This window comes from Cygnus olor, chromosome Z, assembly GCF_009769625.2.
Source record: "Cygnus olor isolate bCygOlo1 chromosome Z, bCygOlo1.pri.v2, whole genome shotgun sequence".
NCBI classification, from domain to species: Eukaryota; Metazoa; Chordata; class Aves; order Anseriformes; family Anatidae; genus Cygnus; species Cygnus olor.
In genome coordinates, this window is record NC_049198.1 from 23,810,940 (window position 1) to 23,823,642 (window position 12,703).

General features: G+C 39.8%; 1 protein-coding gene across 4 annotated transcripts; it reads left to right on the forward strand.

Annotated features, from left to right (window-relative positions):
- Nucleotides 1-1,125: 1,125 nt before the first annotated feature.
- MTX3 (metaxin 3) lies at nt 1,126-11,242 on the forward strand. 4 transcript variants are annotated; one of them, XM_040541473.1, is made up of 9 exons: nt 1,126-1,323; nt 1,794-1,863; nt 3,414-3,490; nt 5,050-5,142; nt 5,858-6,040; nt 6,190-6,266; nt 7,150-7,307; nt 7,723-7,811; nt 9,276-11,242. In XM_040541473.1, exons 1-9 carry the CDS (start codon nt 1,243-1,245, stop codon nt 9,348-9,350), a joined length of 903 nt encoding a protein of 300 aa, XP_040397407.1. In that variant the 5' UTR covers nt 1,126-1,242; the 3' UTR covers nt 9,351-11,242. The 4 variants fall into 4 exon arrangements, with proteins under 4 accessions (XP_040397407.1, XP_040397406.1, XP_040397408.1 ...); XM_040541472.1 differs by having other exon boundaries at nt 1,128-1,323; nt 9,302-11,242; XM_040541474.1 differs by lacking the exon at nt 7,723-7,811 and having other exon boundaries at nt 1,129-1,323.
- Nucleotides 11,243-12,703: the final 1,461 nt, after the last annotated feature.

Genomic DNA, 12,703 nt, shown 5'->3' on the forward strand with positions numbered 1-12,703 from the left:
CAAGAGGAAAAAGCTCCTGGAAAGCTTCAGGATGGGGGAGGGAAGATGCAGATTGCCTTTTTTTTTTTCCTGTCTTTGCTCAGGACTACAGAACAGTGCAGAGATGAATTAGGCCCTAAGGCAACACAAGGGAAGTTTACTCTCCTGTTAACCTCTAAGCATTCTTGCAACCTGCCATAAGGAGAGCCATAAGCTGGTTCGTCCTCCATAGAGAAATAGATGTTGGGGATTGCAGCTGGTAAGAGCCAGTCTTACTTAGCTTGCCCACCTCAGCGAGCTGACACCACCGTGAGCAGAGAACCTGGGAGTACTGACTGGGAGTTAGCTGCTTTCTGAGGGGAGGAGAAGAAAGGTATCTTTTAGAATCTGTACCTCTTTACAGGGGGAAATGTAGAATAGCCATTAGAAAACCAAATCACTACTGCTAATATTCCCAATAGTGTATTCTTCTGAGGAAAGAAAACGGATATGTTTTTTTTTCTCTCACGTTCCTCATAAACTGGAGTTGAACGATCTCAGGTCCATGTGGTAGATTTTCTTCATTGCACTTTCTGCCACAAACTTCACAGAGATCTGAAACCACAGATTTGAGGAGACAGGGAGGAAGAAGCTTTGACCTTGGTCTCCTCATCTCTTTATGAACGGTAGACCTGAATAAGGGTGGTCAGTGCAGTCTTTGTTTTTAAGGCACTGTGGTATTTTTCCTTGTGTGGGAAGGATGGAAACATTTTACTTGATGTAGTATTTTAACAGTAAATAGTGCTGTGGCATGTCTGCGCAAATGATGAAGTGAAGCACAGACACCGTATTTTTAAATTTCCACTGTAAAAAAATACAGTGAACGGGTTGTTATTGTAACTTGGTCAAGACTGGTACAATATGGTCAGGGTTCCTTATTTTTGAAGCCAAATTGCTGACGTCTTTTCCTTACATTTGATGAAAAGTCAACGTCCTCGTTCCTGTGGAAAGCCGTAACTTCGCGTCAAGTAACCAGCTGGGGTTTGGCGACGCGGCAATTTCAGCACCGAATTTTTCACGGGTGGCTCTCACCAGGCAGGGAAACGTCTTCGAGCAGCTTTGGGGCCGCGGGGCACAACCGGAGAGATGCCCCACGGCCGGCAAGCCGCCCTCCGTCCCCTCACGGCCTCCGCCCCTTTCCCTCTCCCCGCGGCGCGGCCAGGGGCGCTCGGGCGCCGCCATGCGAGGGCAGCAGCGGTGCGCTGCGCGCTGCTGGCCGACAAGATGGCGGCTCCCATGGAGCTGAGCTGCTGGGGAGGCGACTGGGGGCTGCCGTCCCTGCACCCGGAGTCTCTGACCGTCATGGTAACGGCGGGGGGCCGCCGCCCGCCACCACGGGAGGGCGGCGGGGAGGGAGGAACGGCGCCGCGGGGCTTGCTGGCTGCCGGGGAGGAGAAGGAGGAGGAGGAGGAGGAGGAGGAGGTGTAGGCGCCCAGGGGCGCGCCCGCCCGTGTCGCCCTGAGGCCGGGCGCGGCCTGTGCGGGGCGAGGGGCCTGGCGGAGTGGGGGGCGGCATGCCCCGGTCGCCGCTGGCCGAAACAAAACTCGTGCCCTTGATGCTAGCGCAAGTCTCGGCTAGAAGTTCCGAGAAAAATCCTTAAAAACCTCCCGGTCCAAAAACACAGCGGGCGCAGGTAGTGCCGGTGAACGTTGCTTGGTCAACCCAAGTGGTTGTAATGCTCATGTTTTATCGTGACCTGCTCTTTTAAAATGCTGTCGTACACTTTTCTTGCACATGCTGACTACATCTTTTTTCTTTTCTGCAATCTGTTGCAGGCTTATGCTAAATTTTCTGGTGCTCCTCTGACAGTGAATACTATAAATAACTCTTGGAGAACTCCAAAAGGTACCTTGTTTGCGTTTTTATTAGTTTAATCCTCGTCACTCTATAAATGTGGGTTCTAATTTCAAAGTTTCCTTTTCTTAGTTTCCTTTGGTTTTGTGTTAATGCGTAGTCCCTTCCTATGCTATTCCTGTATCCATTATACATTGATAAACAGCTTTTTGAGCGTGATGGTTTTTCAGGGGTGAAATAATGGAAGACATAAATAAAATGCCTTAAAGGGCATTTTATTAAAATGTGTATGGGTGAAGCAGAGGAGAATCAATAAAGCAGGAATGTCAGGCATTTTAAATAGAGGGTATAGTGAAAGCAGTTTGCATGTTTATGTGATAGTAACTAGACTTGCATATGGAAGCAGCGTTCTTTAATTATACATAATTTAACAGGCTGGAAGTAGAATATCAGTCCCAAAGAGTGTAATTTACATCAGCTGGGGTGTTTAATACTGTGCAGAGTTACAGAGGTTGAATCATAAAAGGTGAGTAACAACCTAGTTGCCAGACAGGTTGAAGATAAGGTTGAAGGTGTCAGAGGATATGAAGTATGTTGCATGCCTTTACTCAATCCTTATCTGTTTGCTCAGCATTTAGGTTATTGTCCTGGTATATTCCAGAGAGGTAAAAATCACTGCAAGGCTAAAGTAGTCTGTCACTTTAACTTACTATGTCCTCAATTTAGGCACTACCATGTCCACGTAGAATTTGGCTCTTTGCCTCTTGGTGTTTGATTTATTACGTTCTGCTAGCAGAAATTCAAAGAACAAGCTGGGTATACCTCTCAAAAGTTCTGTTGCTTTTTTCATAGTCGAGATATTTAAAATCCATACCAAGAAACAAAACAAAACAAGCCACAAATTAACAACAACAAAAAAACAACACCCAAATAATATGTGTCTTTTATAAATGAAATTTTAATAGTATTTTGCATCAAGGTCATGTTAGGCTCATCATTGTCGTAGGTACTTTGTGAATGCGCTATAAGGTGGTTCCTGCTACAGAGATTTTATAGTCTTTGGTTCTGCAATCTAATGAGTAAAGGCAGAATAATATGCTTCTGGGAGAAGGGATTTATTTAGTTCTGGTCATTTATGCAGTGTTAGCTTGGGCAGTGGTTGTAGCAAGGCTAGAGAAAACAGGTGGTTAAAAGCGGTTGGGAGACAAAGAGCAGGAGAAAAATAGGACTAGAAGGAAGGATAGGCCTAGAGATAAATGAGTTGAGAGGGCATCTGGACTGGTTGGAATATTTGTCTTAAGATGGATATCTGAAATCCATACCAGTAGCCTGGTTCTCAAAGTGTCAAATAGCTAGTAGTTGACATTAGCTTCAGTCTGGGCCCTTTTTATGTATTGTTATTAACAAAGGCCACAATATGCTAAGCGTGTTTGTGATCTTGGTGGAACTCAGTGGTGTATAACCTAGTTTATACATACATATTTGGGAGATCTGAGTATGCTATGGAGGAAAGGAAAACAGATGAAGTGACTTGTCACTTCCCAGTTATGTTATAATTATTACATATAAATTCAGTTGACTGCATCATTTGTGCATTCTAGGAGATGTACCAGTCCTGATATCAGAAGACACTGTTATTTCCCAGCCAGCAAAAATACTAAACTTCTTAAGGAAGCAGGTAGGTTGCTTTCAAAAGAATCTACATGTACTCCATATAGACTGATGCAGACTTCCAAAACCCTGGAACCCAGTTCTAACCCAGTGCTTTCCTGTTTTGCATACACACATGAGAATTGTGAAATTGTGGATTACAGGTTGCTATTTGAAAGTTTGATTGTTAGTTATGTGAAAGATTTAAAAATAGGCATGAGAAAACCCTTTGTTGAAAAGGACAACAAGCTGGCCTCAACTGAGCAGTTTCTCGCTGAGATTCATCATGCTGTTAATTATAATACATTAACATTGTTACAGCTTTGCAGACATAGGAGATCACACTTAGGGAAGTATGGTTTTAACTGTTCAAATGGGTAATCATCTCCCATTGCACAGGTTTTTTTTTTGTTTGTTTTGAGGGATAATACATAAGTGTTGTTTTTAATTTACGTAGTTTTTCTGTAGCTTGTTGTGTAAAAATGTCTGCAAGCACTTCTTGATGCACATAATGTTATTGTGTAGTCAACTTTTGCCTGCCTTTTGCAGATCTCCTAATGTTTTATTCACAAAGAATAAAGCTATACAACATCATTTTTTCACGAAGTATAAAAAAGTCTTATAAAGCGTGGTATCATCATTTTATTTCTAAGATGGTCTTCCAGCCCACTATTCTGCCTTTACATTAGAAATTCAGTTCCTGCCTAGTCAAGAAGATTATCTGATGAATGGCATGTTAGTGAAAGTTTAAAGCTTTTTGGGGAGAAAAATAGAATCTGAAAACTGAGCATTTGAGATGGGTTTTCAGACAGTCTTTTTAAAATTCAGAAGTTTCATAGCCATTTGAATACCAAAGATTCCTTCATGTTGGGGAAAAAAATGCCTTCTTTAACTCAAAGTATAACAGTAATGGGAATGCTTTTCAGATATCTAAAAATAAGGTGGATCAGCACTGACCTTTTGTTGTTTCTAAATTAATGAAGTTCCCGAAAAACCTACCAACCCTTTTAATATACATTAAAAGGATTCTCTGTTGGAATCAAGAGCTCAGGTAGCTGTAACTGCTTTAATTTAGCTGTGCAGTTGGCGTCTTCAATTATTAGCATCCAATTTTTGACTTTATGGAATGGTAATTAAAAGATAGGAATGCTTTTGGTTTTTTATGTTTAACAAGTTAAGGGCCAGGTGCTTCCTCAAACTTATGGATGGGGATTTGCCACCTGTTTTTTACAGCCCTGAGTACTGAAAAATTGCCTCTGTGTTACTGGGCAGATGCTTGGAAAGCAATGGAAGTAGGCACAAGAGTTATTTTGACAATGGGAGGACCCAAAAATCAAAGAATGGGACAGTTAAAATGGAAGTTGTAAAGGTACATAGCTGTGCTTGACATTGCTAGCCTGAAGAAGTAAAGGAAAAAAAATGTCTACCTGCATACTTTTTGTCCAGAAAAATATTGTGGTATTTACTAACTTGCTAACTGTTAAGTTTGAAGAATTTTTGTGTTGTGTTGATTATCTTTCTGGAAAGTTCTGTGTAACACTATTTGTACTTTTTTTTTGTTGTTTTGTTTTTTGTTTTAATTCACAGAAATACAATGCTGATTATGAATTGTCTGCAAAACAAGGAGCTGACACACTGGCTTATATTGCACTACTTGAAGAGAAACTGCTTCCTGCTCTGGTAAATACTGGGAAATATTTTATAATGGCCAGAATGTTTATAAGTGAATATTACAACAGGCGTCCAGTTGAGAGAAGTCTGTCAGCCATAGTCCTGGCTTGAATGTATTTGCATTATTAGTGCAATTTTGAAAAGACTGCCTAGCAACTTTGGAAAAGGAAAAAAAGTGTGTGGGAGGTGTGAAGTAATAATAATGAATTTATGAAAGACATTTTAAAATGGCACCTCTAATGTGTTTTTTTCTTAGATATTTTTTGGGAAACAGTATCCTGAAAGCAGCCTATTCTGGCCATTTTTTGTTTCACTTGATCCTTGTTCAAAAGTTTTGAGTAAGATGTGGTATGTCTGATGTGGAGTGCACAACTGTGAAGGCTTTTTGAACTGTTCAGTGGGAACTTTTAAGAAATTTAAATACCCACCGGTAGTTCATTTTTCAGTTCAGTAAATGACACATGGCCACACGCCCTCACCAATTTAGTGTAAGTACATTGAAGCTATAAAAATCCTCAAACTTCAGGTCTGTTGAATGACTTGGACTTGAATTTGTATAGGCAAAAATATTCTGACCAGGTAATATCATAGGCTAGCTTCTTCAGCTATCCTGCAAGGCTTTCAAATTCATCATAATATATTATTTTTTATTTTAAGATTTATATAAGAGAAGTCTAGTGTCCTTGCTCAAATTCCAGTGATATTCTTTCTTGTGTTGATGTAGCTGCACACATTTTGGGTTGAGGCTGAAAATTACTGCAGTGTAACAAAGCCATGGTTTGCCTCGAGGATTCCCTTCCCACTGAGTTTGTATCTGCCTGGAAAGATGTCCAGGGAAGCTCTTAACAGGATCTTGCTGACCAAGGGGGGACCTCCACTGTACAGTCTCACTGAAGTGGAAGCACAGGTATGTGTTGTGTGGTATAGAATGCATAACTTGGTGCTGTAAAAAGACTAGAACTGAAATAGTCTAGCACACTGCCAAATGGTGTGTGATGCTGTATATACTAGCCTGTACTACAGCTAGGGCTCTTAGATGGTTTTGTGTCTCATCAGATATACAGGGATGCCAAAGAATGCCTAAATCTCCTGTCTAAGAGGTTGGGAACATCTCAGTTTTTCTTTGGAAATACGTGAGTATGCTTTCTTTTTTCTTTTTTTTTCGTTTTGTTTTTAATGGCTAATAAAACAGGTACCACATGACCCTTTGTACACTTACACTTTTTTTTTTAACCTAAGAATGTTAAAAGGTGTTACACAGTAGTTTCATGTTTGACACTCTACTCTTTCAGATAAGTGTGAATGAGTAAACAGGGCACAAATGAGATCTTTGGACTCAGTTAATCCAGTGGCTCCCTTATCTGCATCTTTCCACAGAGCAGCAGATGCTGCCTACAGCTGCTCATGTGGGGTGCTTGATGAGTTAGTGTAGGACTAGAGAATTCTTTTCTAGACACTAAATGTCACCTCCTGTGCCTCTGTGTAGAAAAATACTTGAAGCCTGACATGTTACCACTATTACCTCCTTGGGAAGAGGATGTAGGTCTCGGAAGCCTGTTCTTTATATGTACATGAAACAGGAAGCAGATATTGTCAATAGTGTAGCACCAAGAGACGGTAAGAGGGGTGATCTGTTCCCTGAGCCAGTGAAGTTGGACCACTCCATGGGAGAGGATCCTGTTCCAGTGGCATCCATCTTATTTGCTTGGCTTTTTTTGATGCCAGAAATGCATTTAAGAGTGGCTTGTTTTTCAGTGTGCATGATGCACGACTGGATTTTAATGCAGAAGCTACTGTTTCAGCTTGCCAGCACCTCTCTAGTTCAAAGGTGGTGAAATCAGTAGATAATTTGTACAAAGCATTTATCAGATATGAAATGATGGAATGCCAGAAAAGTTGACCAAATTCTATCCTGAGTTGTTTGATATATGCAGAAAATAATTATGTACTAGAGTTCTTAAAGTCTCACCTCAGTCACGTTGGTTTTGTGTTGTTTTGTTTTGTCACTCTTTTCAGGCCTACTACCCTGGATGCCTTTGTATTTGGTTTTCTTGCACCAGTTTATAAAGTGTGCTTCCCCAGAGTACAATTGCAAGAACATTTGAAACAGCTTCCCAACCTGTGTCGGTTCTGTGATGATATTTTAACTTGCTACTTTAGGTTAACTGTCTCCGGTAAGATGTTTCTCTTCCACTTTTTGTCATGTATGGTCTGTTTGAATTAGAAATGGTGGTTTCCACATGTAACTAAGGCAGAATTAGATTTTGTATAATTTGTGCTGAAGCTTCTGTGAGGAAATGAGGTAGAATAACTTCTATAGTTGTGCAGAAAAGATTGAAAATTAAAGGCAAGGTTTAATAATCAGTTTTAGAGCCTGTCAAGCCTTGGCAAAATGCACTTGTATCTATGCTATGGCTAATGCTTAGTGCTTCTGTTTCTCTGACACAGAACGGCTTTTCCACTTAAATTCTCCTTAGAAAGGATAAAAATACTGAATGAACTTTCTCTCTGATGTTTGTTTCTTTTTAAGGCTGTAAAAGCTTTTGTAAATGCCTTTTCACTCTTCATCTTTCTACCTTCACCCTCCAGGCCATTCTCCATCTGGACAGGATACCGCAGATGCTAATCTGCAGAAACTCACACAGCTTGTAAATAAGGAATCCAACTTGATTGAAAAGGTTACTTTTACTTCAGTCTCTAATCTTCCTGCTTCTTTGTGGGTGCTTGTTTACAGATCCACTTGCAACTGTACAATGGACATTTTAGTTTAATTTTCTTTTCTAATGAGTTACTTTGTATAGAGATGTAGAAAGAAAATAATATAATTTGAAAGGAATAATTAATGAAGACTTGTACGTAAGAAGTATGTTTATTAGAATCAACATTGTCTTGCAAATGTGCATAAAAACGGTAGAAGCGTGTCTACCTGTGAGTGCACATACCATGCAAGGGGGAAAGCAAATGTATTATCAACAGTCAGAAATGGTCTTGCAAGACCTCAGCAAGAAAAATTCTGAGCAAAACTCAAACTGGTCTTGTTAAGACCTACACCCTTCACTGCTTACTCCCAGCTGAATGCTGTAGTCACTAATATACAGTCCTTCCTTCTGCTTGTTCTGTGTCTGGCTGTTATTTCTCTTTACTTTGTTTCCAAGTCTGTTACTCAGCACCTGTCAACAGCTGTGCAACTTATGTTAAAAATACTTCTGTCTCCATCAGTAAAGTAATTATGTATAAAGCTCTTACTAGGATAGAAGGCATTTCTTTCTGAAAAAGATCGGAGTATCAAATAGGTCATTAATTATGTATGGCTTCTGTAGCATTAGGTATTGATTGTATCTCTACATGGTATTGAAGTGTGGCTGTGGAAGTTTTAAAGAATGAGTAAAGTAGACATTTATCAGATGTGATTTAGATAAAGCTGATAGTACCGTGAGGAAGTGCGATGGACTAGACAATCTTTGAAGATCTCGCCTATGCTGTCTTCTGTGATTTTATTTATTCTGTAGTAGCTACATGCCATTTTTCTTTTGATACATCAGTACACATAGGGCATTAGAGTGATATCCTGTAAAAATGTAAAATCTTCATATTCAGAGACAAGCTTTAACCTGTCTTTGAAAAGGTCTTATCACAGTCTCTTTATTAAATATTTTTTGAAATCTTTAGCTATTCTAAATTCGTTCAACACCTACAAGACCATTTCTAATTTGAAAAAAAAGATTTGTTCCTTTAAGGTGCTGATCATGCAAAAGTATCCATTTATGTTAGCAATTTGACTTCTGATCTGCTTTCTAGCAGGGTTTGGCTATTGTAAAAAAAAATTGAAACTTTGACCTCTCAGAAGAAGGTAACAATGTTACTTTCTTCGGTAATCTTGATGAAACGATTCAAACAGAAGCATTCCCATTTGCCCTGGGTTTAATGTGCCGTATGCTAATAGCATGAAATGGCTCTAACAAAAGCAGGTATTTGGGAGTGGAAAGGAACCATGACATCTGTTTTGGCTAGGGCTGAAATAACAAGGCGAAAAACCAACAAACCAAACAAACAAACAAAAAACCCCAACAAACCAGTGTACTTCTTAATGGAAGTCCTGACAAATAGACTAATGGCATAATTTATATTCTACTGTTTGCCAGATCCGGCTCTCATTATTTCTCTGCAGATGGATGACAACCTTCGTAAGAGTCCACAGCACCCCCCTCGAAAGCTAACAACACTGAAGCTTGCTGCAGGTGGAGAAGAAAGTCCATTGAATCGTTTGTCACCTTGACAGCTCTTGTGCCCATGCGCATGTGTTCGCCTTCAACTCTTCTGAACTACACAGTAATTTTTTCACATGAATGTGGTTTTGCATGGGAGGAATCTGCTCATGGGTACACGTAGGGAAGAAATACAGCTTTGCAATGTACTGTCTACCTGTTATTTTAAGAAAATTAGTAGTTCAGGCTGACCACACACTAAGCTGAGGTTAAAGCAAAGTCTTAAACACGGGGCTTATTCCTGCACATGTTAAGGTTATTTTGTACAGCAGATTTTTGCCTTTAGCCTAGCAGAAATGCTGACCAAAAGTTAAAATTCTCTTTTTATGCAATTCCAATATGTTTATGGATTGTTCGCTTTTGTTTTAGTTTATGGCTTTTGATATTACTGTAATCACGTTACTGTGTGTGAGTGGATGTACTTTTGTATCTTCCTAAAAATTACAAAGTCCAGTTGTAAAATTGGTGAAAAGACTGCAAAAGAAGGAGGTGTTGCCTTTCTCAGCAGATGAGAAATGAAAAGCAATGAGAGGAAGTTAAATATTTTTTTCTTGTACTTCCATGAACACTCTTGTTTCTTGTGTTTTAAGGGTATTTGTATTTTTGAAAGCTTGTCAAGTTGTGCTTAGAGGGGAAATGTCGAGAAGTGTGTGTGCCATGTACAGTGTACATGTACATGTACAGTGAGGCACAATACTGATGTTTCACAGATACCTGGTATTAGTCCTGTGTGAAACAGGCTTAACCTGTGTGCGGGATAATACCACAGGCTGCAAAACCTTAAGTCAAAATTGCAGTGGGCTGGTAGTGAGATGGAAAGGTTTGATTTGGGTGAGAGACTTGACTAGGAAATATACTGTGGCTCTGTACTGAAGTGAACTAATTAGGAGTTTGTAAAAAAGTTGATGTAGGCTTTTTAATTTGTCACAGATGCCTCTAATTAATTTTGTCTTACTTCTTATAAGCGCTACAGTTCACTGAAAAGCTAAATTATAAGACATCTAAATTTTTATTTTTTGGCAGTCTAGTTCAAAGTTATTTTTTCACTACAAATTGTAATACACTGCAGCATGTATTTCTTCTGTTTATTTGAGGGACTTATGTCTCATTACACTTCCTCTTAGTAGAAGCCTTGCCTGTTCTAGGGACCTAAGCAATTCTGTCACAAGAGATCTGCTGTAATTCTTGTTGGTAATGTACTGGTAGGTGCTCCATGAGTGGTGTAAACAGAAGTAGTCAAGGGGATTGACCAAAATGGCAGCACTTTGAGTACAGAATTCTGATGATTGTATGTATAGGATGACTTCTGTTTTTTTTTTTCTTTCTTTCTAGCAAAATCAAAGTAGTCTTTCAGCTTCCCTTCATTACTAGTCACATTTGAGATACAAAGGTAAATTATTTACTGTTTATACAGACAAGACTGTAGATTGTGTACATACTATACTTTCAGACTCTATTTAAGGAATGTAATAATCTTATCTTTAGCATTTCCTAATTACACCTAAAATGTCGGGTGTCTAATAAGCACTTTAAGGTTCAAGCTTTTGCTCTTACTAGAATACTTGTTTGTGATTTTGAAATGAATCTACTTCAGGCTCATAATAATTGAATAAACTGACTATCTAGTAAGTGTAAAAGTAAGTCAAATGTATAAAATTTTTACTGCCTGTATCTTGACAAGGTTTAAATGAGATCAAGTCACATTGCTTTTCAGAATCTTTTATTTATGAACATGGCTATGGATAACATTCCTTAGTTTGTTGCTTTTGTGAATATGTACACTCAGTCTTTGAAATCTCTTTGTAAAAAGGTCATTGTTCCAAGATTAAAATTTTAGACTTTTATTGGAGTTTTGGTAGTGATTTTTATGCAGATTGTCAGGTGTGATTTTTTTAAATATTTTTTTCCTTGTGTAAAGTGTTATCTTGTCCATAAAAACCTAAACCAAAAGAACAAGAACAAAGTGCTGACTGTTAAAACAAGAAATTGGAGCATAGAATCATTAAGGTTGGAAAAGATCTCCAAGATCATCCAGTCCAATTATCACCGTATTGCCATTGTCACCCACTAAACCATGTCCCTAAGCACCATATCCAACCTTTCCTTGAAAACCCCCAGTGACAGTGATGCCACCGCTTCCTTGGGCAAACATTTTAGTGTATCCATAATGTCTGATTTAAATTTTAGTTACAACTCTTCAATACTACCCCTTTCTTTTCCAACACAATTGCTTTTGTGGCAGTATGGAGTAGCACAGGTTTTCTAATCTTACTAACATGACCCTTTGCTGGTGAGACAGCATGATCTGCTTGACAGCTTCAGTCACTGGATGGGGTAGGACAACGGGGCTAAAGCAAAGCATTGCCTGCAGTGGTATACACAACCCCAGACAACCCGTGTGATTGCACAGCTGTGTGCTTCCTTCCTTTTTTACTTTTCATCTGAGCTCAATTCAAAATCAAACTCCTTTATGCGGAAAGTATCATTTCTGGCCTGACAACTCAAATTTGCCCAGTAGTTTACTGCTGTATTTGTGTGCCTGAAGTTTTGAACCTGGGCAGTTACAAGTCCAGAGTGGGATCAGTTTGAGTAAAAGTAGCTATCTGCATCCGAAGTAAGCCAAAGCTCTTTCTCTGGCTAGTGGAGAAAGGTGGAGTTTAGGTGTGATTCATCTCCTTACAGTAGCTACTTAAAATAGCTAAGTTAATTCAGTCTTGAAAGTGTGCATCTCTGCTGCATGTAAAGGAAGCCTTAGCTTCCAACTTCAGAGGCAGATTGCTACAAAACTGGGTGGAAACTGGCTGCAGTGATTGATTGGCTTTTCTTCTACTGCTTGAGACTGCAGATGGTCTGCAAGCATAAGCAGTCAGCCCTTCTGGCCATGCCGCAGCAGTGGGGTCATGAAACCTCATAGTGATTTGCTTGGTGTGCAGAACAGCTGCTTGTATGCGTACTGCGGCTCTGCACTCTCGGAATAATGTTGTGGGTTTTTTTTGTGCATGTACCACAACATGTAAATGCAGGAAATACCTCCGTGTTTCTGCTGTATTGCTGCTGTCACAGCAGCTGGTAGGCTTCCTCCACCCTCCTTGAAGGTGCAGGCTGGCAACAGGTTATTACCTCTACAGCAACTCATCCAGCCTGCTGCACTTTCTCTCATGGAGGAGGCTGCCAATTTTAAGTGGGATGAACCGCTCTGGCAGGTTGCAAATTTAACACCCCCTACTCGCAGGCAATTTTGTACTGAAAGCTTGCGTGTAGATGTTGTCAGGGCTATTCTGTGAGCTGGTTGCAGGAATATGCAT